This window comes from Medicago sativa, chromosome 5 (genome assembly GCF_051527215.1).
Source record: "Medicago sativa cultivar Bolivia chromosome 5, Bolivia_mono, whole genome shotgun sequence".
In the NCBI taxonomy this organism is placed as follows: Eukaryota; Viridiplantae; Streptophyta; class Magnoliopsida; order Fabales; family Fabaceae; genus Medicago; species Medicago sativa.
The window spans coordinates 67,104,527-67,131,858 of record NC_140753.1 but is presented as its reverse complement, the minus strand read 5'-3'; the positions used below and the strand labels follow the sequence as shown (position 1 = coordinate 67,131,858).

General features: G+C 32.4%; 3 protein-coding genes and 2 non-coding genes across 6 annotated transcripts; 3 read left to right on the top strand and 2 right to left on the bottom strand.

The window, feature by feature from the left end:
• On the top strand, positions 1–4,122 carry LOC146924226 (laccase-5-like). The gene is made up of 6 exons (XM_085709229.1): positions 1–156; positions 259–410; positions 1,163–1,407; positions 1,738–1,866; positions 2,243–3,202; positions 3,716–4,122. Exons 1-6 carry the CDS (start codon positions 70–72, stop codon positions 3,844–3,846), a joined length of 1,704 nt encoding a protein of 567 aa, XP_085565355.1. The 5' UTR covers positions 1–69; the 3' UTR covers positions 3,847–4,122.
• Positions 4,123–18,328: 14,206 nt separating this feature from the next.
• On the top strand, positions 18,329–20,724 carry LOC146924225 (dehydration-responsive element-binding protein 2C-like). Of its 2 annotated transcripts, none has more exons than XM_085709226.1 (2): positions 18,329–18,495; positions 19,022–20,724. In XM_085709226.1, the coding sequence occupies exon 2, from the start codon at positions 19,062–19,064 to the stop codon at positions 20,313–20,315; it is 1,254 nt and encodes a 417-aa protein (XP_085565352.1). In that variant the 5' UTR covers positions 18,329–18,495; positions 19,022–19,061; the 3' UTR covers positions 20,316–20,724. The 2 variants fall into 2 exon arrangements, with proteins under 2 accessions (XP_085565352.1, XP_085565354.1); XM_085709228.1 differs by having other exon boundaries at positions 19,019–20,724.
• Positions 20,725–20,858: 134 nt separating this feature from the next.
• LOC146924224 (uncharacterized) lies at positions 20,859–23,815 on the top strand. Its single transcript, XM_085709225.1, has one exon. The coding sequence runs from the start codon at positions 22,353–22,355 to the stop codon at positions 23,625–23,627; it is 1,275 nt and encodes a 424-aa protein (XP_085565351.1). The 5' UTR covers positions 20,859–22,352; the 3' UTR covers positions 23,628–23,815.
• Positions 23,816–25,972: 2,157 nt separating this feature from the next.
• LOC146924223 (U1 spliceosomal RNA) lies at positions 25,973–26,133 on the bottom strand. Its single transcript, XR_015012972.1, has one exon. It is a non-coding gene; the product is annotated as a U1 spliceosomal RNA (small nuclear RNA).
• Positions 26,134–27,050: 917 nt separating this feature from the next.
• On the bottom strand, positions 27,051–27,200 carry LOC146924222 (U4 spliceosomal RNA). The gene has a single exon (XR_015012907.1). It is a non-coding gene; the product is annotated as a U4 spliceosomal RNA (small nuclear RNA).
• Between the last annotated feature and the right edge of the window lie 132 nt (positions 27,201–27,332).

Below are 27,332 nucleotides of genomic sequence, written 5' to 3'. Positions count from 1 at the left end.
ATTGCAATTTGTAACCTTAACCTTCATTCACACACATTGTTTTGATTATATTGTTTAATACTCTAAACAATGGAAGCTTTCAACACCATCTTCTTAGCAATTTTTCTTCTCTTGGCTTCTTTAGCTAATGCCAAAGTTCATGAGCACGAGTTTGTCGTAAGTTTCTTTATTTTTTTTAAAGCCCTTTTTATTTTTAGTTGTTAATTTAACCTTTGGGAGATTAATTATAATTAATTGGCATGTTTATTAATGTGAAAGGTACAAGCAACTCCAGTGAAGAGGCTGTGCAACACACAAATGAGCATCACTGTAAATGGACAATTTCCTGGTCCAACTTTGGAAATTAATAATGGAGATACTTTGGTTGTCAAAGTCATTAACAAAGCTCGTTACAATGTCACCATTCATTGGTAATAATATCAAAAGCTAGCTAGAACTTTTTAGATTCATTTTTATTTTATTTTTTTGACAAATTAGTAGCTCACTTTGCTTTTTTTTTTTTTTTTAATAAAATTATTAGATCACTTTACCCACAAGCAAGCAAACACTTTTTATATCCTTCTTCACACTTGTACTAAGAATTTAGTATATAGGAAAAGGAAAAGGAAAAGGAAATGATAGATATAATGACAAAATTTATCAAGAAAATTTCAAGACAGTGTATTTGTTAACACATTTTCTTAATTACACACAATTACCTCCCTTGATTTCCGTCAAATAACAAATTTAATTGGTTGAGATATTTTCTTGATAAATTCTTGATAAAAACTCTCTAGATAAATTGCAATGCTCGGAAAGGGAAATATATTAAGCATGATGGTTGTGAATTAATGAGTTAAGAAAAGTCAGGGTACATACCATATAGTTACTTTTTAGTTTTCTAAATATGATCAACCATGTAGAGTGACATTCCTTTTTTGTTTTTGATTTTTGAAATTTCCTTTTTTGTTTTCTTACACCTTCCATATAATAGTATTTTTATAGTAGGGTATGCAATTTGAGCTGTATATTTTTGAAAGAAAAAAAAAGTCAAGATTATTTACAACCACAATTTAAAATTTTAATGGTATGTTTTTCATGCATGCTATAATTTATAAAGGATCATATATATGCAAATAATCAATAATTTATGGCTTGATTTTATTGCATTTTGAATCTTTAGGCATGGGGTTAGACAAATCAGAACAGGATGGGCTGATGGACCAGAATTTGTGACTCAATGTCCTATTCGTCCTGGAGAAAGTTACACCTATAGATTTACCATTAATGGACAAGAAGGTACACTTTGGTGGCATGCTCATAGTTCATGGCTTAGAGCCACAGTTTATGGAGCTCTAATCATTCACCCTAAGGAAGGAGATGCTTATCCTTTCACTAAGCCAAAGCGTGAAACACCCATTCTTCTAGGTAATGATCATTTCATTTGACATCTAACTTTTTTTTAAGAACTTTGCAAACGTAATTATTAGATTTTTATATCTGATGTAACTGATGTGTGTAACATCCACTTGTAAAATGAAGAGTGTCATTCTTTACCAACTTATTTTAATTCTTATCTTTATTTAACGTGTGACTTAGATTTTTTTCAATTTGTTAATTAAGGATGTGATTGATATGAAATCATAAAGAAAATGAAATTATGAGATATGTTTGTCCTTTTCTTTTTAGACAAAGATTATGTTCATGATGGAGATGGTTTAACGGTGAAAATAATTATGATGATTATTTTTTAATTAGGGGAATGGTGGGATGCAAACCCTATGGACGTTGTGAGACAAGCCACACAAACAGGAGCAGCTCCAAATATATCTGATGCATACACTATTAATGGTCAACCTGGTGATCTTTACAAGTGCTCTACCAAAGGTTTGATTATTTTATGTTATTTTTTAATTTTGAGTAGATTTTTTAGTGAACTCATTATCAACATGTCACATATATGATTGATTAATTAATAAATTAAATAATTTTTTTATAAATTTACTATAGTCGAATATTTTATTTTAATTAGTTATAAGACAATCGTCAACAATTTTTCATAAAAAAAAAGTAACCGACATTTAAAAAGACCATATACATAATAAATTAATTGAATGAACCTAAAATATTGATTTTTGCTTATAATAGTGATCGGAGGATGTATGCAATAATAACACCTTCAATCACTTATTGAATTCTTCATGATATATGACCATGACTAAACATTTTTCCATTATTTGACATATGATCATTGGCAATGCAGGCACAACAATTGTTCCAATTGATTCAGGAGAAACAAACCTCCTAAGAGTAATCAATGCTGCACTAAATCAACCTCTTTTCTTCACAATTGCAAACCATAAACTAACAGTAGTAGGTGCTGATGCTTCCTATGTCAAACCATTCACAACCAATGTTCTCATGTTAGGACCTGGCCAAACCACTGATGTTCTAATCCAAGGTGACCAACCACCATCAAGATACTACATCGCCGGGCGCGCTTACCAATCGGCTCAAAATGCTGCGTTCGATAACACAACAACCACTGCCATTCTTGAATACAAATCATCACCTTGTCCTGCAAAGGGGGGTGCAAATATCAGACCAATCATGCCTTCATTACCTGCTTACAATGACACAAACACTGTTACATCATTTAGTAAAAGCTTTAGAAGTTTAAGGAATGTTGAAGTTCCTAATGAAATTGATGAAGATCTTTTCTTTACCATTGGATTAGGACTCAACAATTGTCCATCGAATTTTAATGCAAATCAATGTCAAGGACCGAACGGTACACGGTTCACTTCTAGTATGAACAATGTGTCTTTTGTACTTCCTAGCAATTTTTCAATCCTGCAGGCTCATAAACTTGGAGTACAAGGTGTTTTTACGACGGATTTTCCCACAAAACCTCCCGTGCAATTTGATTACACCGGTAATGTGAGTCGGTCATTGTGGCAACCGATTCAAGGGACTAAAGTTACTAAGTTGAGATTTGGATCAAGGGTTCAGGTTGTTTTGCAAGATACTAGTATTGTTACTCCTGAGAATCACCCTATTCATCTTCATGGATATGATTTCTATATTGTTGCTGAGGGATTTGGAAATTATGACCCTAAGAAAGATGCTTCAAAATTTAACCTTGTTGATCCACCTATGAGGAACACTGTTGCTGTACCTGTTAATGGTTGGGCAGTTATCAGATTTGTTGCTGACAATCCAGGTAACATTAGCTCAATTTCAACTTTGCATTGTATAAAAAATATAATTAGGGTTAATTATGTTTTCGGTCTCTAAAAAATTAAGATTTTTTTTAAGTTTAATTCCTCCTACATAAATTTTATTCAAAATTAGTCCCTATTTTTATTAATTTTTACAAAATGGAGTACCTTTAGTCATGTACTTAGTCTCAATAAAATCAAAATAAGGACTGAAAGTGGACAATTTACGAAAAGATTAAACTCGAAAAAATTATAAATTTTATAGGGATTAAAATATATTTAACCTTAATTTTTATGATAAAGTTTCACAAACATGATATGGATCGTGACATCAATGTCTTTGATGTTTCTGTGACCATAACTGAGGCCACATCAATTTCATTTGACTGCGATTCTCTGCAGGACCAAGTATCTATATGCGGTTGCGATATAAAACTTTGGTATAATGAAGAGAAAAAACATAATCAATTATTCAATGTTTGATCTTATGTAATTTGGTTGTTTGATGTATGTAGGTGTTTGGATTATGCATTGTCACTTGGATGTTCACATTGGATGGGGTTTGGCTACTGTGTTTTTGGTAGAGGATGGAGAAGGGCTATTGGAGTCCATAGAAGCTCCTCCTGAGGACCTGCCTTTGTGTTAGGATAATCCGAATTATGAAAATTTGTAATTTTATTTAGTTTTTAAGTTCATTGTTTGTTTCCCTGCATTGGGGATTTTTTTTCTCCATTGTTCTGTTTCATTTTTCTTTTCATTTAGAGATAAAATTGGGTTTAGAAAAGATGTAAATGTGATTTCAAACACATATACCATCTGATAGTGTCACAAACCCTATTGGTTAAATTGATACTAGATGTTGTATTTCTATTTGTAATTGATATGTTATGAGGAAAATATAATTTTTGATTGTATCTTCTCATTTCATTCCAATTATGAGCGTATATGTTTTTAGGATAAGAGCTAACACAATCTGACTCATACATAGGCATTAGACAAAACAACGACATTGTCATGTAGACACCACGATGGTATTTAATAAAATAAGGGAAATGCTAAAGAGTACCCTTAGAGCATTGGTTAAGAGAACAATAATAGAAATATTGTGTTGGAAAGTCGTAAAAGTAATGAATTCAACTTTTTAAAAGCTTGAAAATTGTAGTTTTCAATGTAAAACTACTATTTTTAGTTTCCTTAACCATTGCCCTCAGGGCAATAGTTAGCAAGACCCATAAAATAAAGATGATCGAAAGTAACTACATGTGTTCGTGTCGGACACAAAACGCATCTTTAATTTAAAGTGGCAGAGCTGGATATAACACAACTCAACATTTTAAATAAAAATCATAAGTCACTCAATATGAGATATGAAATCACAAGTTTCCATCAAATATCTTAAACAAGTACTAGCCCATAAAACTAAAACGGTAGGAGTTTGATTATTTATTTCTAAAAGAACATTGGAAATTGAAAATGATTTTTTTTACTAAAAACAAAATACTAGTAATTGATGAATACCGGAAAAAGAAGAATATGCAATTATAATTTCAAAATCGAACATTGTTTAAAAAATTACTAGCAAATGGTTTTGAAAAATTAAAGCACACGACACCATCATACCAATTTTACAAAGTAACAGTAGTAGCATATAATAATTGCAAGTTGAAGAAGTGGATTAGAGAGCCAAGGTTTTTTCTGTGGTAGATGACCAAAAATAGTACTATCTATTTGATAAGGTTGAGGGGTAATAGTGTAATATGATAATCATACAAGTTATATTTGGAAAGTTTAGAGAATGCTTCTTTGGACTATATGGAAAACATATTCTCAAATTCTTAATTGAAATTACTTTTAAGCGAATGTCAATTAGGTACAAGAAAAATAGTGGGCACGTTACATGTTATATAAAATTCAATCTTACAAGAAATCAAAGGATTAATAATACCGCATAAACAAAAAAATATTATGGCCTCTTTATTATTCAAAACAATAATAATATTCTGGCTTCCAACTCTTTACTTTCTGAACAAAGCCAAGAATGGGATAAATGCAGAAAGTGAGATTAATGTTTCTGCCATAATCGATTTCATTTCATAAAATCATGTTTGGTTAATTCTTGAGAAATCAATTTTGATGATAATAATCCATTCCACTTGAAGCTACAAATAGTAGCTTCCACGGTGACTTAAATCAATTATAAGTATTTTACTTTACCATGTTTCATAAATGTCGTCTTATTTTTCATTGAGTTTATTTTTACTTACGTAAGATTGTTTTTGTTTACTACAACTAGGCAAACACTTGTGTGAGGTTTATTATAGACAACGTTGTTCTTATCCTCAGTGTTGGCAAAATTTGAAATATATAGTATATTTGATTAATTAATGAAATGTAACATAAGCTTTAACTAATGCATTTGAATTTAAACGACATAAAAATTTGTCGAGCTTTTTTTTTTTTTATGTATCAATGATATATATTTGTTCCATGTTTTTTTTTTTTATATATTTATGAGAGATAAATATTTGTATTGGTTGTATAATTCAAACTCTAGGTACATAAGATGCACCCGAGAGAATGAACCACATATGACGCAGAGGATGTGTTGGTTCACTATTCTAGTACATAGTTGTTTTGACGTATATATCATAGATTAGCACGAGTTTGTTAGAGGTTAATTATTTGAGCTAGAAGTTAGTTGAATAAGATTGAGTTTAGTTAGTTAGTAAGTTTGTTAGTTAGTTAGAGATTAACTTTATCATATGGTTTGCTTGTTAGTTAAGTAACCATAGTTAGTTAGCATATATCATTTCTATATATAGGATTATACTCCTTGAATTTTAGTATTTACACATATTCTCTATTCATGCACCTTACAAATTTTGCCACTGTAATGCTTGAGACAACCTTCTCAACCCATACACCTTACATTTTCGTTCCCTTTGAAACAATTACAATTTGTATTCTCTAAGTCTTAGCAGACTTACAACCTTAAAGCTAGCTGAGAATTTCTACACAATGTATTTTAGAGTTTTTAAGAATGAGGACAAAAAGATTATTTTTGAGAAGATAAGAGAGAACTGTTACACACTCTAAGATTTTATGAATCTTAAGAGCTGACTTGTGTAATCAGCAAGGCCGGCCCAAGGTATAGGCCGGGCGCGGCGGCCTAGGGGCCATGTTCGTAAGGGGCCCAAACTTTTTTAAGGAGGGGGTGTATAGAGTAATATTGGGTTTAAAGGGGGGGTACAAATAGCAATAACCGCAAAGAGCCCATCAGCGATTTCAGTCTTTTTTTTCTACAACCCAGCAGTATTTCCTTTTCACACTCCCAACCCAGTGTTTTCATTTTCACCCCCCAAGTCCCCAACATTTCATTAGCCAAATCGCAAAACTTAGAAATAAGACATAAAACACAAAATATATACTCCTTCCCATAGACCAATTTTTTTTAGGATTTTTTTGGTGTTTTAGATTAAAGCTAACATGTATTTGTATTTTGATTTCATAATATAATACAATTTTCATTTTGGGACATCAAATTTGGTCTTGTTGTGATTTTTTATCAGGGTCGCTCCTATGGAAATGGATACCCAACTCTCAAGTAAAAATAGGTCCGTAGTAAAATAAAAACATAATTTTTTTAAAAGAACAATCATCTATTTTACATTGAAAATAAGATCCTTAAACATATATATATATATATATATATATATATATATATATATATATATTAATCATTATAAGTAACACAGAAAATATCAATATTAGATGAAGGAGAATGTTAACCAATGCCCCCGGGGCATTGGTTAAGCACCAAATAAAGTAAATCTTTATTAAAAAGTATTGTAATTATTACTTAATAAAAGTGACAGTTTATATTTCCAAGACAGAAAATTCTATTTATAGATTCCTTAACCAGTGCCCCGGGGGCACTGGTTAACAAGACCCTTAGATGAATTGGTGGAAAAAGAGATAGTCTTGAGGACATATGGCCCGCAAATCCATTAAAATTATGTCCAAAGCATGGCCATCTCATACTAAAATAAAATTAATTAAAGAAGAAAAAGGAAAAAACATTAATTAAAGAAGAAAAAAAGGAAAAAACATTAATTAAAGAAGAAAATAGGAAAATAAATGAATAAAGAATTAAAAAGAATTAAAGAAGATAAAAATGGTTTATTGATGTTGAACCCAAGATCAAGAGACTGCAACTGCAAACTCATACCACTGAGACACTCGCGCAAACTTGAATACTTACCACCTTATCAATATATCTTAAAATTTTACACAGTACATAAATAAAAAATAAATAAATATTTGGGCCCCAAAATTTAGGAGGCCCAGCTCTGTAGAGTTGTTTGCACCCCCTAAATTCGGCCCTGTTTTTTATAAGTAACATATCATTTTTTGTTGACAAATTATAAAGGTTTTCATGTTACTGGAATGATAATGAAGTTTTTTGAGAAATTTTAGAGGTAATAAATCGATTGAATTATCAAATCTGATAATGAAATTTATACAAAACTTGGCATGTCTATGTCTACTATCATTTTACTTAACTTTGTTGTGTTTGGTTCAGTCGACCCAATTCTATTTGGGTTTTTATTATTTTTTATTAATAATATATATGATGAGATGCATTTGCCACACGATGTTTTGGAGAGTGAAAATAGTTGAGATTTTAAAATATATATTATGGGGACCCCCATGATTAATACACATTTCATTCACCGTTTATTAAAAAAAATTATGATCTATTATATAAGGGGAACCCTTTTTCAAACTTGGTCTAAGGCCCATAAAATGTTATGAACGTGCCTGGTAATCAGTTACTTGAAGAGATTTAAACACGTTTAATAAGTTGTTTAAGTATGCATGTTAGTTGTGTATCTTCAAGGTGAATGTTTTTCTCCTTTTATAGAGTTTTTTTTTACCTCGTGTAGTTTGTAGGACTTGTCCAATAGCATTTTGCCACGTATCATGATGCTTGAGAACTTTTACATTAAGTTCTAAAACAACAGACTGAACTTCAGAATGTTCCTAGGTTATTCGCATGAACTTCAAAATGTTCATGGATTCTTTAGTATGAACTTCATAATATTTCTGAATTCTTCATATGAGTTTTTGCGTTCTTTGTATAAACTTCAAAAAGTTCTTGAGTTCATTGCCTTGCTGATTGTCTTGGAACTTATGCAGGAGAGAGGGAAGTGAAGTTTTCACTCCATGTTAATGTTTTTGGGGATTTGCTGACTATAGCAGTATCTTTTCACTCATGTGACAAATCCTTATTGTTCTAACTGATCTTGCCTTTTTACTTTTGCTTTTGTACTTTGTTGTACTTTTGATCTTTGTCATAGAAAGCATGTAGTTGTACGAACCTTTTGATGTTCATCAGAATTTTTCCTTGTCTAACTAATGATGATTTGTAATACTTTCATTTGATGGAGTCAAATTCTAATAGTGAAACTTGATAGAAGTGCAGCATGTATAACATGTATGATGATATTCTTATAAGACTATTTCTAGTGTTTGTACTTCATTTGTTCTTAAGTCTTTTTAACGAACAATGTATGTATTTTTTACCTTTATTCATATAAATTCTTTATTACTTTTTTGATCCAAAGTCATAGTCCTTTTCTATATTTTTGTTTATGTCACGTGAATGTTCTTGATATCATCATCAATTTATGGGCTTGTTCTTGATAAACCATATGAACAACCTTAGGAACTACTTTTTGACTAACCTTCTGAACTCTGACTGAGTTCATAATCTTTAATGCTCTTTGATCACTTGATTTAACTTATACCTTGTTCGTGTGTTAGTTAATCACTCAAGAACACATATTAAATACCAAGAAACTTATCAAAGTTCATTAGTCCTTTAATCATCAAAGTTTGTTTTATATTTAAAACATTTTAGGGATTTTGCCTCAACACCCTTAAACAAATTTTTCTATATTAATGTTATATTTTGGTATCATTAAAAAAATACGCATTTATATCATATTTTCTATATTGTCTGTGTTATTGAAAAAGATAAACATGATTTGTTGGGTTTGTTATCATTTGAAAGCCACAAACATCTATATATTTTTATCAAAATTAAAATTTCATAAAAAGCACCGTTCGTAATTTACAAATGTTAGCATGATAAAAGAGCGGAAAGACGAACACATGAGTACTTCTTTTTTGTTAGTTATATAAAAGAAAATTACAATAGAATAAGATTTAAGTTTTAGATACAAAAGTAAATTGTACCAAAAACTTATAATATATTAATATATTTCTTTAGTGATAATCAAGTTTCTCAAGTTTAAATTAGATAATATTTTACGTTAAACAAATTTAATGTAGCAAAAGATTAATACAAAATTAAAATAGTGCACTAATAATATATGATAATTTTGTTGAAATGAATATGTTGTGTTTTTGTTACATAAATTCATGAAAATAAGTTAAAATGAAAAAAAAATTAAAAAATTAAGTTCCTTTAAAGAAATCATACTGACATAAATTTGTATATAATAAAATTATATTAAATTTATCAATTTAATAAAAGCATAAATAGACGCTTAAAATGAAAACAAAAAATAGTTTGACATACATGTGTTAGAACCAATTTTGGTAAACATGACCTATTAAAATAGTGCACTAATAATATATGATAATTTTGTCGAAATGAATATGTTGTGTTTTTGTTACATAAATTCATGAAAATAAGTTAAAATGAAAAAAAATTAAAAAATTAAGTTACTTTAAAGAAATCATACTGACATAAATTTGTATATAATAAAATTATATTAAATTTATCAATTTAATAAAAGCATAAATAGACGCTTAAAATGAAAACAAAAAATAGTTTGACATACATGTGTTAGAACCAATTTTGGTAAACATGACCTATTTAAGATTAAGTTTAAAAGTAATATGTTTGAACTCGTCCTTCTTTGGAGTTGGATTAGATTATGACATTGTCAAAAATACATCTTTACTAGATCCTTATATATTATTTTTTTCGGTCAAATTAAATTTACAGAGAAAAATAAAGTTATGAGCTGCTATCTTCATGAACTTAGGATAAGTCTATATTCTGGCCAGAGACCAAGAAAATGTTAAGTTTAAGAGTTGGTCTGACAATTTAATATATGTGAATCTATTTAACTAGATAGATTGGAAGCATGTTCTTAAAATTGCAAATGAATTAACATGATATTATTCCTTTAAAGTTGATTCTTTTTCCATAATCTTAGGTTAAGCATCGTGCATATGAACTGAACCATTTAACACGCGGGTCATTAGAAAAATTTAACATCCAAAACAGTTTTTCAGAGTTGGACACATATTATATTATAGGATGAATTTCAACAAGGATAAAAATAACATAAGACAAGAAATCCAATTGTAAGCTAACAAACACTCATTTTCATTTAATTTTATTTGAAGTTGAAATTATACACAACAACTAGCTAAATTGAAAGCAAGATACAAACAAAAAAAAAAAAAAAAAAAAAAAAACTCAAGCACGCTCATTCTTATTCAATGGGTGGCACAACTTCTTCTTCAATGTGTGGCACACTTCTTCTTCAATGGATGACAATAAGTCATACCATGCATTCCTGATGGTACATGGTTCTCCAAACATAGATGTAATTACCATTAACATGACAAACAGAAGGGGAATGGAAAGGAACAATGGTTAAATGTGTGTGTGGTAATCAAACATGCAATGTTTTTGAGTAGACCAATTATTGATATTGTACTAAATTTTTGTAACTAGATTCAAATCCATCAAATATTATTTGTAAAATCTTAAAAGTCATCAATTCTTATTAGTTTTTTTCATAAATTATCAATTGTCAAGTTGCACTTGCTAATCGCACGCAGATAGTACATGTGGGGCCTTACTCTCTCAAAGATATGGGCTTATTCCCCTCCAGCCGTCGAGTTGCACCTGCTGATCACACGAACGTATGTGTGGGTTTTACTCTCTTAGTGGTAATTGAAACATAAACTTAAGTTGATTTTCCTAAATTCCGATCAGTGCAGTCCTAATGTTCTTAAAGATTTGTTCATCTATGAAACTTAGAAGCACATATCACACACTCTCTCTCGATAGTTCAACAAACGGGCAGCCCTATCATCGTCTACCTTACCAAGGTGAAAGAAGAGTGGAGTTACGTACTGGGCTAATTTAAGCCGCGAAGTCACTTGTTTCTTTAATTACTAACTAATTACTTCCTGATTCGGGCATATATCTATAAGGTATGTCACCTCCCTAAGTATATTACTCTCAAGGTTCGTTCTCTTTCGGCTTCTTTCCCTAGTTACTAATTAATTACTTCTTGGTTAGACAGATATACATCAATATTAGGTAATTTCACCTCCCTATAAGTGCCTAAATCAGGGTTATGCTTCAGACGAGACAAATCTTACGCACGACACTAAAACTAAATATCATAAAGATAAATAACTAAATAAAAACTTTTAGAATTTCTAAATATCATGCACAAATAAAAATATGAAACAATATATAAAAAGAACAATATATTGCATATTTTAATCCACAATTAAATTAATGGAATGCTAGTATAAATAAAATACATGAGTGTGGACTGTTTTTTTATTACCTATTTTACTTTTCATTTAAACTATTTTATTATTTAATAATGTTATTTTAAATTTTAATTAAAAAAATTAAATCTCATTAAAATAAGAAATATCTCAAAACAATAAGAACAATATTATCTATATTATATATGAAGGGGATATAGATTTTGAGTTGAATTTTTATAATTCCACATATGCCTTTAAACAAGTTTTTCTATATTAATGGTATATTCTTGGTGTTATTAAAAAAAAAGATTTTCCAAATTAGCATCAGAGCGCATCCAAATTAGATTTATATTATAAAATAAAATAAAAGATAAAAGATAAAATAAAATAAAGATTTATATTATATTATACTATATTTGTTTTTTTTTTAAGAAGTTAAATTAGCGCATCCAAATTAGCATCAGAGCGCATCCAAATTAGCATCAGATTGAATCGAACATGAGACCTCGAGGAGGAGCACACTCTCAGGTCCCAAGTCTATATTATATTTGTTAAATTACTGTTGTCATTGAAAAAGATAGACATAGTTTTTTGCGTTTGTCGCAAATTGAAAGCCAATAATATTTATATTTATAATTTTAATCAAAATAAAAAATTCATATAAAATATCATTCATAATTTACATACGTCAGCGCAGTAAAAAGAGCTGAAAGACGATAATATCTTTTCGCTAGTAGTAAATTAAATACATTTAATGAAGTGTAAAATTGAAAAGTGAAAAAATCGGTTCAAATTGTTTTTTTATGGGAAATGTCGGTCCAAATTGCTATAATTTTTTTTTATATAAATAGTGAAAGACAAATAAATAATTTGATTAATGTCTAATTGTCACGTAAAGTTAAACAATATTAAGAGTGTCCACAACGGAGACACACATTTTTTTCGGTACTTAAATAGATCTCATGTGTAAACATTACTCATTAAATAATAGTTCCTAATAAACACTTAATCTCTCAAACTTAATATCTCACACAATTTTTTTAAATGAGACCCACTAATCAACTATCAATAACTCTATATCATTACATTTCAATTTTTTAATATTAGAAATGTGTGAGACCCACTTAAGATTATGATATTTGAAGGTGAGAAAAACACAAGAAGGGGGGTTGAATTGTGTTTTGGAAAATTCTTCGTTTCTCCTAAAACTGAACACACTGATCAGAAGCTAAGTGAAACAGCTTCTGAAGTGATAATCAGAATCTACACGCAGCGGAATAAAACAGAGAGAGAAGAAGAACGACACAAAGCAATTATACTGGTTCCTTCCACAATCCGGAAGTAGTCCAGTCCCCCTTGCACTTCCAAGGAGATTTCACTAAGAGTAATATCTGATTACAATTGCTCAAGCACACCTGCAAGAGACTTCCTTTGCTCAAGCACACTTTGCAAGAGTCTTCCTATGCTTAAGAACACAATCAAGAGACTTCCCTGCTCAAGCACAACTGCAAGAGACTTTTAACTAAACAAAATTACACAGAAAATTGTTTAAGGTTGAAAACTTGATATACAATCAGAGGTGCTCACAATACAAATCAGATACAGACTCAATAACTTAAGAATTTCTAAAATGCAACTTTGAAACACAGAAATTCTAAGTGAATGCAGAACAATTTCAGCAGAGGATTGACACTTGTAATAATGTTGTGAGTCTTTCGTTCAGCATTACCAAAACTCTAAGTCTCCACTCCTTTATATAGAGGTGTGAAAGAGACGTTATGAAATTGCCAGCACATCAAAGAGTCGTTGTTGAAGCTTGATCTTTCACCAATGATCTTTTGCCTGATTTGGTTTTTGTCCTATGAAGAACCAATTTGAAATCCATTCCTTATCCAAAGGAACATCTATGCAGGCGAAGCCGTATTCTGGAGTTGTTTTCTTGTCTTGTAGCGTGGACACAGAACAGAGTAGTGGAGAAGGTGGTTGTACAGTTCGTACAATAGTACAATGTCAACGCTTTCGTCCAAATTGCAAGCACATGTCTTCAAACACCTTTGAAATGACCGTTGCAAAATTCCACTAATCTTTTGTTGTGTTTTCGAATCCAATAGACAGCTTTTTGCAGTGATGATTCTTCAATCCTTGAATCTTTGCAAATTCATTTGATCTTCAGCTTCTGGTGAAATGACTTCTGATGAGGCAGCTTCTGATAATGCAGCTTCTGGACCTCTTGTCTTCAGGAGCACTGTTCTTCAGGAGCACTATTCTTCAGAAGCACTTTACTAACTTCAGGAGCGGCTTTGCTTCAGGAGCGCTTTTTCTCTTCAGGAGCGAGTTGCCTTCAGGAGCACTAAGCTTCAATTTTGTTGATTCCTTTTGCTCTTTATTTGCTCATTCAGAACCAATAAATGATGTAACTTTTTAATTATGGTCCTATACACTTGAACAAATATTAGCTAGTCCAATTTACAATTTTTAATACCTTGTTATCATCAAAACTCTTTAAGGTTCATGTTAAACACATTTTGTTCCAACAATATTAAGTGATATATTGGGTCTTGTAATCACTCAGAAAATTTCTCCCTAATAGAAGTATCTAATAAGCTATGAAGCACGAATACTTCTCGAATTAGACGTGTCCCGATGTCGGACACGCGACACGAGACTGACACTTGTAATTATATTGAATTATGTGATTTTTTTTAAATTATTAACTGTGTCAGTGTCTGTGTCGTGTCCTATATCCGTTGTCTGTGTTTCATAGCTAATAAGTACGAAGGTCTTCAAATTTGAGACCCCATTGATGATAGTTTAAGCTATGTTCTTTCACTTATTTTAGGCGCTCGTCACTCAGCAGAAATGCACAACAATCAAACAAGATAACTAGAAGGGAAGAACATCATCATTCATAGAGTGGTTTAGGTCTAAGGTTTTGGACACTCGTGGATATCGTTAAACCGCAACCCGTCAAAAATGACGTGTAACCACTACCATGCATAAAAGTGTCACACTAGCTGACATGGCACGTGTCCCACGTGCATGCAATGTGACGTGTCAACCATACATAGGGATGCTGTCTGATTACTCTGATTCCTATTCCTTATACAAAGGAATCCATTCCCTATCTTACACGTTCATTTGTTACGTGCCTCTTATCCATTTGAACCATAATTGGAAGTTGTAGTTGTTGTATTTTTGAAGTGTACTATATTTCCTTTTCTTTACTTCTTTAATTCTATTTTTCTTCTCAATTTTGAAGTCAATATTTATCACTTCAGATTCCAATAATCGATTCGAGAATGGGTACCGCTTTGGAAGCTGATTTCTGCTTATTGTTGATTCTACTAGTAACTGTTGGATTTTGCAATACAACGGTGTTTTATTCATTTAAATTCTAGAACTAGATCTAGAATGACATGATAAAGTCATAAACTAAATTAAGTAGTATGCTGTTATGTAGAAACTATTGGTGCACTTTTGAGTCTATTCGTATTGCATTTAAGTTGGAGCATTAGTAATATTCATTAGAGAAAGTCTATCATGGTCACAAATATAAATGTACAGTGTTTAGGCACACACACATAAAAATATTTTTTCTAATAATAAAAAAGAACTTGATAATAAAATGATTTAGTCTTTTGAGAAAAAGGTTTTTGATGTGTGTGTGACTAAATACTATGCATTTATATTTGTGTCCATGCAAGAATGCCTCTATTCATTAACGATTAAAACACTAAACTTGTTTGCAGGGGTAAATCCAGAAACCTATAAAAGAAGATTAAAAAATATTTATCAGAATTTTTACAAAAATAAATTATTGTATTTATTGTTTTGCAAGAAACTAAAAAAAAAAAAAATGGGACTCACGTCCAATAAGAAATAAGTATTTAATATATACTTTTTAATAGTGGTTATGGTATAAGCTTACATAATAATATGATAATTTCTAGTTGGATAACAATGTAAATCTATTTTACACAATCAATGTATCTTTTTTAAACTCATAAAATAAAATAGTTTTATAACAAATAATAATTTCTATGCACTAACGGTTTAATAAGAGTGAATTAGACTCAACTCAATTTTTAAGATGGTATCTGAGATCATTGAAAATGTTATGGGTTACACACTATTAGATTTTTGTTATTGGATCATTTTGGTTACGCTACATGTCCAATCCCAAAAGTATTATTGGGTAATTAATCAAGTGACTACCTTCGAGTTAGTGAAGATGGAGTAACAATTGTCGTGGACGACTCTTAGAGATGGCGAGAATGTTAGGATTCCCACATTCTCACATGAGAAATACTAGAAACACTCTCTAGATATTCACTCTCTTATTGGGTAAAACTCATGTAGGTCTCACTACTTTATATCGGATCCATTTCTAAAGTGTGGGACTTTCATGAGTTTCACCCAATAATAGAGTCAGTGTTTGAGAGAGCATTAGAAATGGAGTCTCCATAACACCCATCTTCCCACATTTTTTGTTTGAAACACCCAGCTTCCCACATTGAGTAGATAAAGTGCTCAATGTGATATGAAAGTCATGAAACTCTCACTCATAATAGATTATAGTAGTACTCCAACATCAACCACTTCACAAAAATGAATAAAACACATAAACGTTTAATTAAATTTAAAAAGGGGATTAAGCAAATTCGATCGTGTGGCTACGTTAGGGGTGTAACTATTCAATTTGGTTTGTAGTCGCAAAAAGTACAAACCGACTAAACCTAACATGATTGGTTTTTAACATTTTTCAGAAGTGAACCTTAAAGCGAACTATACCGATGGTGTACGATTTGGTTTGGATGATCGGATCAGATGAGGTTGTAAAAAAGACGTTGACGACATTTTAATTGCCTGAAAATGCAATTAATTTTTTTTTTAAAGCATACCCTCTGAATGGTTTTCAAGCATAAAGTGGTCATGAAGGGAAAAACCTACATTTTTTTTTTTGTCAAGCAAAAAAAAATTTTAATTAAGCTGACGAATTTCAATTAACAATTTTCAAGCACTATCCATGGGGATTAAAATTTATAAACTAGTAAGTCTAGATCAGTTGATAGAGACAATACAGGAGTTAGAGTTCGAACTTCAAATATCTCACTTATTCATTTTAAGAGTGAGTTTCTAACTATTAGATTGCTTGACCATTTTTTTTTATTTTTTATAAACTACGTAATCAAATCAACACAAATCAATCAAACAAAACAAACAAAGCAACAAAGAAAAATACCATTTAAGGAGAAAACGAGAGCACTAGTTTTTTTTTTTGGATGGTACTCGGGTTTAAACCCCGGACCTTGCATATATTATGCATTGTTCCTATCAACTGAGCTAAGCTCACGAGGACACGAGAGGCACTAATTTATGTTATGCTTTGGCTTTATAGAAAAAATGAATGAAATTTCATCGTAAATTTTTTTATTATGACTTGGATTTTTTTTGTTGATAAAATGCATCTGACATTTCATTTTCAGTAACATATCCCACAACCTCCGACTTGTGTCTCAACGAAAATTTTACTAAAAGATGAAGAAAAAAAACTATCACAATAGCAAAGTAAAATCCCCAAATTAATCAAACACTCTCAATAGTAGTCGTTACAAAGAATAAAACACAAATTTCAAATGAAATATAACAACAATGATAGAAGAAACATAAAGTGGTGACGAAGGCTTTTGAAGCACCAGCGACGACGATTTTAAGTAACATATCAAAAAAAGATGTGAAAGTTAGGGGTTTGTTGTTGTAACTCATGTGATGTGAGTGTGATGAGATATAAGCATGAGTATTTTCGCTTAGCAAGCAGCTAAATAATTGTCAAAAATAATAAATTTATCAATTCGGTTTATTGGAACATTGCATTTCAAAATAGAAAAGTGAGAATTGAATCAATATGATTTGAGTTTTTTTTATCTAGTTCAATTTTAGACCTAAATCAAGAAAGATCGAATAATTTTTTACTTAGTTTACTTTCTTTTAATTTCAACAATTTTGTCCGTATCATTTGCATTTTTAGACTATGAGCCTAATTTTTTTTTTCAAATAATTTAATTATTGAAGCATATATTTTAAATGTGGAAAAATTGAGAGTCCGTAATTTAAACCTCAATCTCGCACATAATATTGTCTTGCAGCTAACAATTGAGTGAGTTGTGTTTACCGGACGAGCCTAATTTCTTTGGTATAAGTCCCACTTGTATACAAATGAAATTTAAAAATAAATCACTAATGTAGATATTTACATAAATTAAAAAATAAATCACTAATGTAGATATTTACATGGTAGCTCAAAGCAATGTCATAATCGAAAATATTGAAAAAGAAAAGGACCTATCGGAGACATTCATCTCACAATAAAAAAAGAGCAAAACTCAAAAGAAGGGAAAGCGAAACGAGAACGTTTTAGCGGCTCGGGAAGGTTCGAGCCACAAGGTTCGGGAAACCGAAGCAAAACAACACGACTAAGAAAACGCCACGTCACTCGGTACCGATTTGGTAATAAAAAAATATCAGAAATATCTAGAGAAGGCTATAAATAGATATTTCTGTGTGCCAAATCGAAGATTTTTTTTTCCTCTCATATTCGCTATTACGTTGTTTCTTTCTTCACAAAACCAAAACAAAAAAACCTCGTTCGCTTCAAAAACCAAACACTCTCACAGAAAAACAAGAGATAAACAAAAACCCTAAAATCGTTATTTTCTTCACAAATTCAACTATTGTTAAGGTTAGTTACATTTCTCACCGATTTTCTCTCTCTGATTTGTTAGCTTTTTCTTCTTATTCTCTTATTTTACTCATTCTTTTCGAAATTTTTCTGCTTTTTTCTAGGTTAAATAAAATTTCTCTGTGTGATTACTACTTGTTAGGGAAGTTTTTATTTTGATTGTTGTTTTTGTTTTGGGTTCTGCTTGATTTTGTAGTGATAAAAACAAAAAATGAATAAATGTTTTGTTTTTACTTGAAAATTAATTAATTAAAACTTGCCCACCAAGTGTTTGATTTTTTGTTTCAGTCAGTATCTATTACTTGGTGGCTAAGGAATTGTAATTTTTGTTTGATTTATTTATTATTAAGTTTTATTAATTATTATTATTATAATAAGGTTATATTGTGAAATCGAATTTGAACTTTTCCACTACTTGAGCTTTGATTTGCTTGGAGTTTTTGTACTTTTCCTAGTTTTGGGTCTGATTTACAAGGAATTTTTAAAGATTGTTCTTGACTTGGTTCTTTTGTTGTTATTCTAGCAGATTGTTGAGTGTTACTGTTGATTTACTTGGAAGTTTAAAAATGGGTGCTCCTGCTTATGATCAATGTTTTAATGCTTCTCTTGCGCCGTTGGAATTATCGAAAAAGAGGAAAACTAGGAGTAGAGGAAAAGGAACTAAATCTGTAGCTGAGACTCTAGCAAAATGGAAGGAATACAATGAGAAGCTTTATGCTGGTAAAGATGATGGTAAACCAAAGCGTAAAGCACCGGCTAAAGGTTCGAAGAAAGGGTGTATGAAAGGTAAAGGAGGACCTCAAAACTCGGAGAATAAGTATCGAGGTGTTAGACAGAGGACTTGGGGGAAATGGGTTGCTGAAATTAGGGAACCAAATAGAGGAAGTAGACTTTGGTTAGGTACTTTTCGGACAGCTCAAGAAGCTGCTCTTGCTTATGATTATGCTGCTAGAGCCATGTATGGTCCTTCTGCGCGACTTAACTTTCCTGATATATCGGATTATAGTTGTATTCAGGAATATTTGAAGGATTCTTCAGCAGCAGCTGCTAGCTGTTGTTCTTCGGCAACAACGCCTGCGACATCTGAGACAACAACTGTGTCTAGTCATTCTGAGGTTTGTGCTATTGAGGATGTTAAGGAGATACCTAGGATACCTGTTCATATGAACAACACTGTTGATGTTTGTTATAAAGGTTATGAAGCTACATCTCCAACTAGTAGAATGAAGCAAGAGCCAATGGATGAGCCTGATGATATCATAGACCTTGGTGGTGGTGAAATCCAAGATGTAAATTCAGAAGGAACTCAAACTCTAACACAACCACAAACATCGGGAACTCAAACTCTAACACAACCACAAACACACGATTCTGTGCTGGTTGGAGAGGGTGTGTGTAATGACCAGATGGATTTTTCATGGATGGATAACTTTGACTTCACTGATGATTATTTGAAGAGTTTTTCAGTGGATGAGTTCTTTCACGTGGATGATTTCTTTGAGGTGGATGAGCTTTTGGGGCAAATAGATAATAATCCGATTGATGATTCTGGGGTGATGCAAAGTTTGGATTTTGGACAAGTGGGTTTACCTGAAGAAAGTAATCCTCAGGTTGGGACTGCTTCAAGCTTCTTTTATGAATTGGATAATCCAGATGCTAAGCTGTTGGGGAGTTTGCCTCATATGGAACACACAGCATCAGGTGTCGATTATGGATTACCTCTGAACTTCAATGGCGGGGGAGAAGATACACCGTTTCTGGATTTGGATTATGATCTAAATCACGATTCAAGAGGAATGCAAGGAAGGAAAAATGATTAGAGAAGGCTTTGTGCACAAGTTTGCTTCACAAGTATCAACTGGCTTGGACATCCTGCTCATGGCTTGTTCCTTGGAGTTGTTTTCCTTTTAGCTTACAGATGCATAAAAAAAATATGAAATAAACTACTTTCTTCTTTTTGATATGCTAATTCCCTATAGGGTTTTTAAAATGGGGAATTTAGCTGACAATATTCGTTTATTTTTTTGTTTAGTTTGTTTTCTAAGTTTAATTTGGACTGCCTTATAACTCATGTACAGTACTTTCTAGGTCTGATACAGCATCTTGGACACTGATTTTGACATTAGTTTTTCATGTTATATGTAAATGGACAAGTAGTTTTTTCAGCTGCAACTCTTGTACAGTACTCTGTTTTTTATGTTATATGTAAATGGACAAGTAGTTTTTTCATGCTGCAATTCTTGTACAGTACTTTATCATTGCTGTTATTTAGTTTTATAAACAAATGTTCAAAGTTTATGTATAAAACAGTCTGGAATTCTGTTACTGGTTTCTGATTGGTGCTCTGTTTGTGACTATATCGGCTGTCGTTTTATATGGCCTAATAAAGGGAAAGTATCAGTGATATGGAAGAACAACCATACCTGGTTGTGTAGGCCTGAAACTCATGACGCGAGGGTGTCGAATAGTGCCAATGCATCTCTATGTACTTACACTCAAGTTAGTATGATTTAGCGAGTGAGAGGTGGCGTAATTATAGAGTCTATATGTGTAACTGCCGCTATTTAAATTGGGTGAGTTTAAAAATTCATTCCAAAACAAAGCCTGTTGTAGTTTATTTTCTGTTGCGAAATAGTTCGAGTAAGTTTTGAATGAGCTCCGCGAAAGCTTGATGTAAATAAACGAATTTTTGTCCTCCGTTTTCGAGCGATAGATTCTCGTTTAACTCTGGTCATTGAATAAATGAGACTTTGATGAATAACTATTTTATTTTTTTACGCCCTTCAAAATGGATGTGTCGAGCTCTATAGCATCGACATTTTCGATCGAAGGCGTGTCTTTGTGTCAGTCGTATCTAGTGGTCATGTCTATTTTTTGGAGTTGTCAAGTCCAAGGAATGTACTATGATTTGCAGCAGGAAAGGGGTCACACTTGTGAACCTTGCTCTGTTGGGCATTTTATTGAACCGTTTTGCAGGTTTAGATTATGCTAAATTGTTCCTTCTCGAGTCTTCGTTATTTTGCAAGATGGTTTACTTCTACGGGGTTTAATAAGTTGTTTATATTCTGTGTGTTTTTTACTTCTTCCAAAACCTCTTTAAGCACTTAGTTGAAGAGGACACTGTAGAGACTGCACCTCATAAAGGTCCAAATCATGAATGGGAATATGTGGATGTAAAATTTCGAACTCACATCTCAGGCTAGGTTCATGCAATGGTAGATAACTAAAATTTTCATAATAAGTTATATTGGATTTGATCTTATTAATTATTCAAAGCCAGCCATCAAAATTGAATCAAATTTTATTTGTTCAAACATCTGGGTTGGATAACTTTTGAACACAACATTGAGTTTTATTTTATTTGACAAAAGTTGAGTTGTTGTAAGCTGTTTTTATTAAAGGAAAAACTCGAAAAAGAAAAACTGTAAATAGGATATAGGTTCCATGTTGTTAGGGTACTGAGATGTTAGAAGTGGACTAAAAATTCTGTAGTAGAAAAGTAGCATTGATATATGCATGCCTCGGCACTTTCTTAAGTAATTTCACTAATGTCTCTAGTTCGTTAAATTTGATCTAACTATATTTTCAAATTCTTAGTTGTTTGTAGTAAGAAAAAACTCATAGGCATGCAAAACTATCCAAACATCTGATCCTGTAACTGTGATATACTTCTCCAATATGCACTCCAAGAATCCTTTTCCTCTTTCTCTCCTTGCTTTTTTTCCTTCTTTTCCTCTTACTCCTTAGTTTCTTGAGCGTTTTTCTCAGTTTACACCTAAGTGGTTTCTCTGTTTGTAGACTCTTTCCTCTTCCTGTCATATTTTCTCTGCTTGGTCTATATCCTTTCTTTCTCTGCTATGGATACCTCTAACAATGATACAAAAGGAAAAAAGCACCGTCAAATTCAAGATTTCAATGATGGTGGTTCAACCAGTGGTAACAAAGATCAAGAAACTACGCAAAATGTCCGAAATCTGCATCAAAATAAAACTTGGAGTAGAAGAAAAAGGACTAAATGTGTGGCTGACAGTCTAGCGAAGTGGAAGAAATACAATGCGCAACTATATGCTGGTAAAGACGATGTTATACCGAAGCGTAAAGCACCCGCAAAAGGTTCAATGAAAGGGTGTATGAAAGGGAAAGGAGGACCTCAAAACTCGGAGAATAAATATAGAGGTGTCAGACAAAGGACTTGGGGGAAATGGGTGGCTGAGATTAGGGAACCTAATAGTGGGAGTAGACTTTGGTTAGGTACTTTTCCGACGGCTCAGGAAGCTGCTCTTGCTTATGATTATGCTGCTAGAGCCATGTATGGTCCTTCTGCGCGACTTAACTTTCCTGATATCTCGGATTATTGTTCTATTAAGGAGTATTTGAAGGATTTTTCATCGGCTGCTGCTAGCTGTTCTTCGCTGGCAACGACGCCTGCAACATCCGGGAAAACAACTGTGTCTAGTTATTCTGAGCTTTCTGCTGCTGAAGCTGTTAATGAGATAGCTAAGCTACCAGTCGATATGAAAAATACTGTTGAAATCATAGACCTTGGTGGTGGTGAAATCCAAGATGCAAATTCAGAAGGAACACTAACAGAAACACAAACGCATGATGCTGTGCAGTTTGTAGAGGGTGTGTGTAATGACCAGATGGATTTTTCATGGATGGATAACTTTGACATTGCAGATGAATACTTGAAGAGTTTTTCAGTAGACGAGCTTTTGGAGCATATAGATGATAAACCAATTGATGAATATGGGCTGCTGCAAAGTTTGGATTTTGGACAAATTGGTTCCCCTGGAGAGAAGAGTTTTTCAATCAATGAGCTTTTAGGGCATATAGATGATAATCTAATTGATGAATATGGGGCAATGCAAAGTTTGGATTTTGGACAAATTGGTTCCCCTAAAGAGAGTAATAATCCTCATGTTGGGACTGCTTCAAGCTTATTTTATGAATTGGAAAATCGAGATGCTATGCTGTCAAGGAGTTTGCCTCATACCGTACACACAGCATCAGGTGTTGATATTGGATTACCTCTGAACTTCAATGGAGAAGGAGAAGATAAACCGTTTCTTGATTTGGATTATGATCTAAATCACGATTCAAGAGGAATGCAAGAAAGGAAGAATGATTAGAGAAGACTTAGTGCACAAGTTTCCCTCACTAGTATCAACTGTCTTGAACATCTTGCTTGTGGCTAGTCCCATAGATTTGTTTTCCTTTTAGCTTATAGATGCATAAAAGAAAATAGGAAATAAGCATCTTCTTTATGTTAGTTTTTCTTCTTCTTTTTGATATGCTAATTATCTATACGGTTTTTAAAATGGGGAATTTAGCTGAAAAGATTCGTTTATTTTTTTGCTTCGTTTGTTTTCTGGGTTTAATTTGGACTGCCTTATAACTCATGCACATACGTCCTAGGTCTAATACAGCATCTTGAGCACTGATTTTTACATTAGTTATTAGAGGACAATTAGCTTTATCCTTGCTGTTATTTATGTTTAGAGACAAAATAAGTAACAAAAACTTATACATTCTGAATTTATGTATGAAAATATTCTCAAATTTTGTTACTGTTTTTGATTGGTGCTCTTCTTGTGATTATATTGGCTGTTGTTTTCTATGGCCTTTCAAAGGGATCTAGCACTTTTCTCCTTTCATGTTAAAAACTGTTCTGTTGTGAACCTGAAAGTGATGCAAGGAAGGGAAAACCACAGAGATGTGGAAGAACAATTCCTTGAGACCATAACTGGTTGGTATGCCTGAAATTCATGACGCGATGGTGTCCGATAGTGGTGGTGTATCCTTATACACTCTAACACTCAAATTAGTATGATTTATGCGACCAAGAGGTTACACATGAGAAGTATCTTAATTAAGGATGGTATAAGACTTATATAATCATATAGTCTATATGGTACCTGCAGATATTTAGAGTTTGGTCAGTTTAAAAGCTCACTCCAAAACCAAACCTTATGTAGTTTTAAAAATGTACTTTCAAAAGACAAATTACTGAACAAGATAATTAACAGTTTTTTAAGATGTATATACAAGAAATTTTTCGTTAAGGGTGGAGAAAATTTACTACCTTCAAAATGGATGTGTCAAGTCAAAGTGATGTACTATGGTTAATACCAGTAAAAGGGGTCACACTTGTGGACCTTGCTCCATCGAGCATTTTTATCGACCCTGCTTTAGGTTTAGACCATGCTAACTTGTTCCTTCTTGAGTCTTCGTTATATTGCAAGATGCTTTACTTCTACAGCGGTTTGATAAATTTGTTTAAATTCTGTGTTTTTTCTTCCTCCAAAACCTCTTTAAGTGGTTAAAGAGGATAATGTAGAGGCTGCACCTCATAAAGGTCCAAATCATGAAAGGGAACGTTCATGTAGCCGATCCCACTTAGTAGGACATGACTTGGTTCTTGTATATATTTTCAAGGTAGCCTATTTTCAAATATGTCTGTTTGTGAAATGAACCTTTGATAAGTAAACCTTTGAGAAAATGCATATTCTAGAAAAGTGCACAGTTTAAAATGAACATTTGAAAGGTGAATTCAATGTGGTCTACGACAATGCCCAACTTGTTGGCGAATGGCGATATCTAAGTTTTACACTTAGTAGTATGAAATGCTCAATATAATAGTTGAGTTGTTGTAACCTTTTTAGCGACACTACTGATCGAAGCCATGTTCGGTATTCGATACATGTTTTGAGTCCAAAACTGACACACTGACACATGCATTCAATTATGTAATTTTCTCCATTGTCGACGTGTCATTGTCTTGTCAAGTGTCCATGTATGTATCAGTGCTTTATACGCTGTAAGGTTTTTTTTATAAAAGGAAAAACTCAATAAAAACTTCAATAGGATCCAGGGTTCCATTTTGTTGGGGTTCTGAGATGTTAGAAGTGGATTAAATATCTATATTGAAAGATTGGACTGATGTCTTATTGTAAATGTAGATGACATGCCTTGAAGGAATGTAAGAACAAAGAGGAGAATAACATTGATGTCTCTCAACACTTTCGTGTAATTTCACTAATGTCTCTAGTTCATTAAATCTGATCTAACTATATTTTCAAATTCTTTGTTGTTTGTAGTAAGAAAATATCAGACATGCAAACATCTTTGATATTTTTTCCAAGATTCATTCCAAGAACCCATTTCCTCTTTCTCTCCTTTCTTTTATAGAAAATTCACCTGATTGCCTTAATTCTTTCTCTCCTTTCTACTCTGCTTTTGCCTTAATTTTCTCCAAGATTCTACTCTGATATTGATATCTTTGATTCTTTAATTCTTTCTTTCTATAAACTATCCTTGATGTTTTACAAAGATATGTTACTCGTGTAATAGAGTGCTTTTTTAGGAGACAATTCACTTAATCAACCTACAATTAAAAAATGGTGGATGTTGTATCTCGACATTTTATGGCGGTACAAAATCATAACTCAAAATTTCAAGTTTGAAACTAAAATTGAGAGGGGCCGCGCGAACGCAAACCCCCACAGCAACAAATTACGATGTAGGCTCCACCACTTGGGTAGACCTTAGACTAGCACCCCTTCAAAGTGCAATGAAGGTCACTTGCCTAGGCCATAGGCCTTCTTGATCACCCATTGACCCCATCCAGGTAAGTATGTGACAATGAATCACACAATTCTCTTTTATAACTCATGCTCCATAACATTGACTATAAAACTTCCGATGTGGGACTTAGATAACACTATCTAAGTTGCACTCAACAACAGGTCTATATATTTTGATTAATATCAGCAAAGTTGCGTCATAATCTTTATATAAAAAGCACAACCAAAACAAAGGTCACGAGTAGTTGGGCTTGGGTGCCGGTTGTCTAATATTAGATGGACTCCACCCACAAGTGATTTTTCAAACTTAATGTGTTTGCAGCAGGGCTTAATAAGGATGGCAAATGGGGGCTGACAGCTACGACGCAGGGGGAGTAGTTGTCGCTGCAGGTTGCTCGTGTATGCCGCTCTTAACAGTATCAGATGTGGCATATGGCAAGTCAGTGTTAAAGGGGATAGAGCTTTCGAAGGACTTGTTTGTTCCTCAAGCTTAAAAGTATAATACTCATTTAATCTCATTGCCGCTATTAACGAGTTCCAACACTGAGCTCTATTTAAGAGCAAGAGCTGAAGATTGCAAAGACTCCCATCAAATTTCAATACTTGATATTTTTTTCATATTTGCCATGTTGCGAATCAAGCCGTTGTCTTCTTAGCTAAATTTGCTATTATGTCTTCTTTTGATTTTGTTTGGGTTGAAGAAACCCCTCATATTTATGCTATTGAGGCTTTTGATTTACTATCACCATTGGTTTAATAAAAGCAGGCAGTTAAAAAAAAAAAATCACATGTAAACACACAATTGTTGCACAATTGATGAATTTGGAAACATCAAAGCCTATCAGGAAACCGAGATTTGAAAGAGAAAAAAACAAATTTATGAAATAATTTCAAACCAATTACATTTTCCATAATTTAATAGGCTTAATGGTGCAGCCTTAAAAAGTAATGTTTGAACTAAGATTGTAGGACTTTACCCCAAAAGGAGTCCTTCCAGAAATTCTCGAAGGCTTGAGTTGCCCCAAGCTTAAGAGGGGGTTTGGAAATAGTTTTCAACCAGCAATAGACGTGCCTCGGTTATAACCTCATTAGCTGCGTCATTGCCCCAAGCGCAAAGATGGTTTCAATTACTCAACAAACCTTGTTTTTATATAGACTTCAAACACACCTTGTGTCTCATATGGGCGATGTGGGATTAAATATGCCTCACTTGAAAATTTAAGTCAGCACTAGCCACACTTTTGCCTTCAA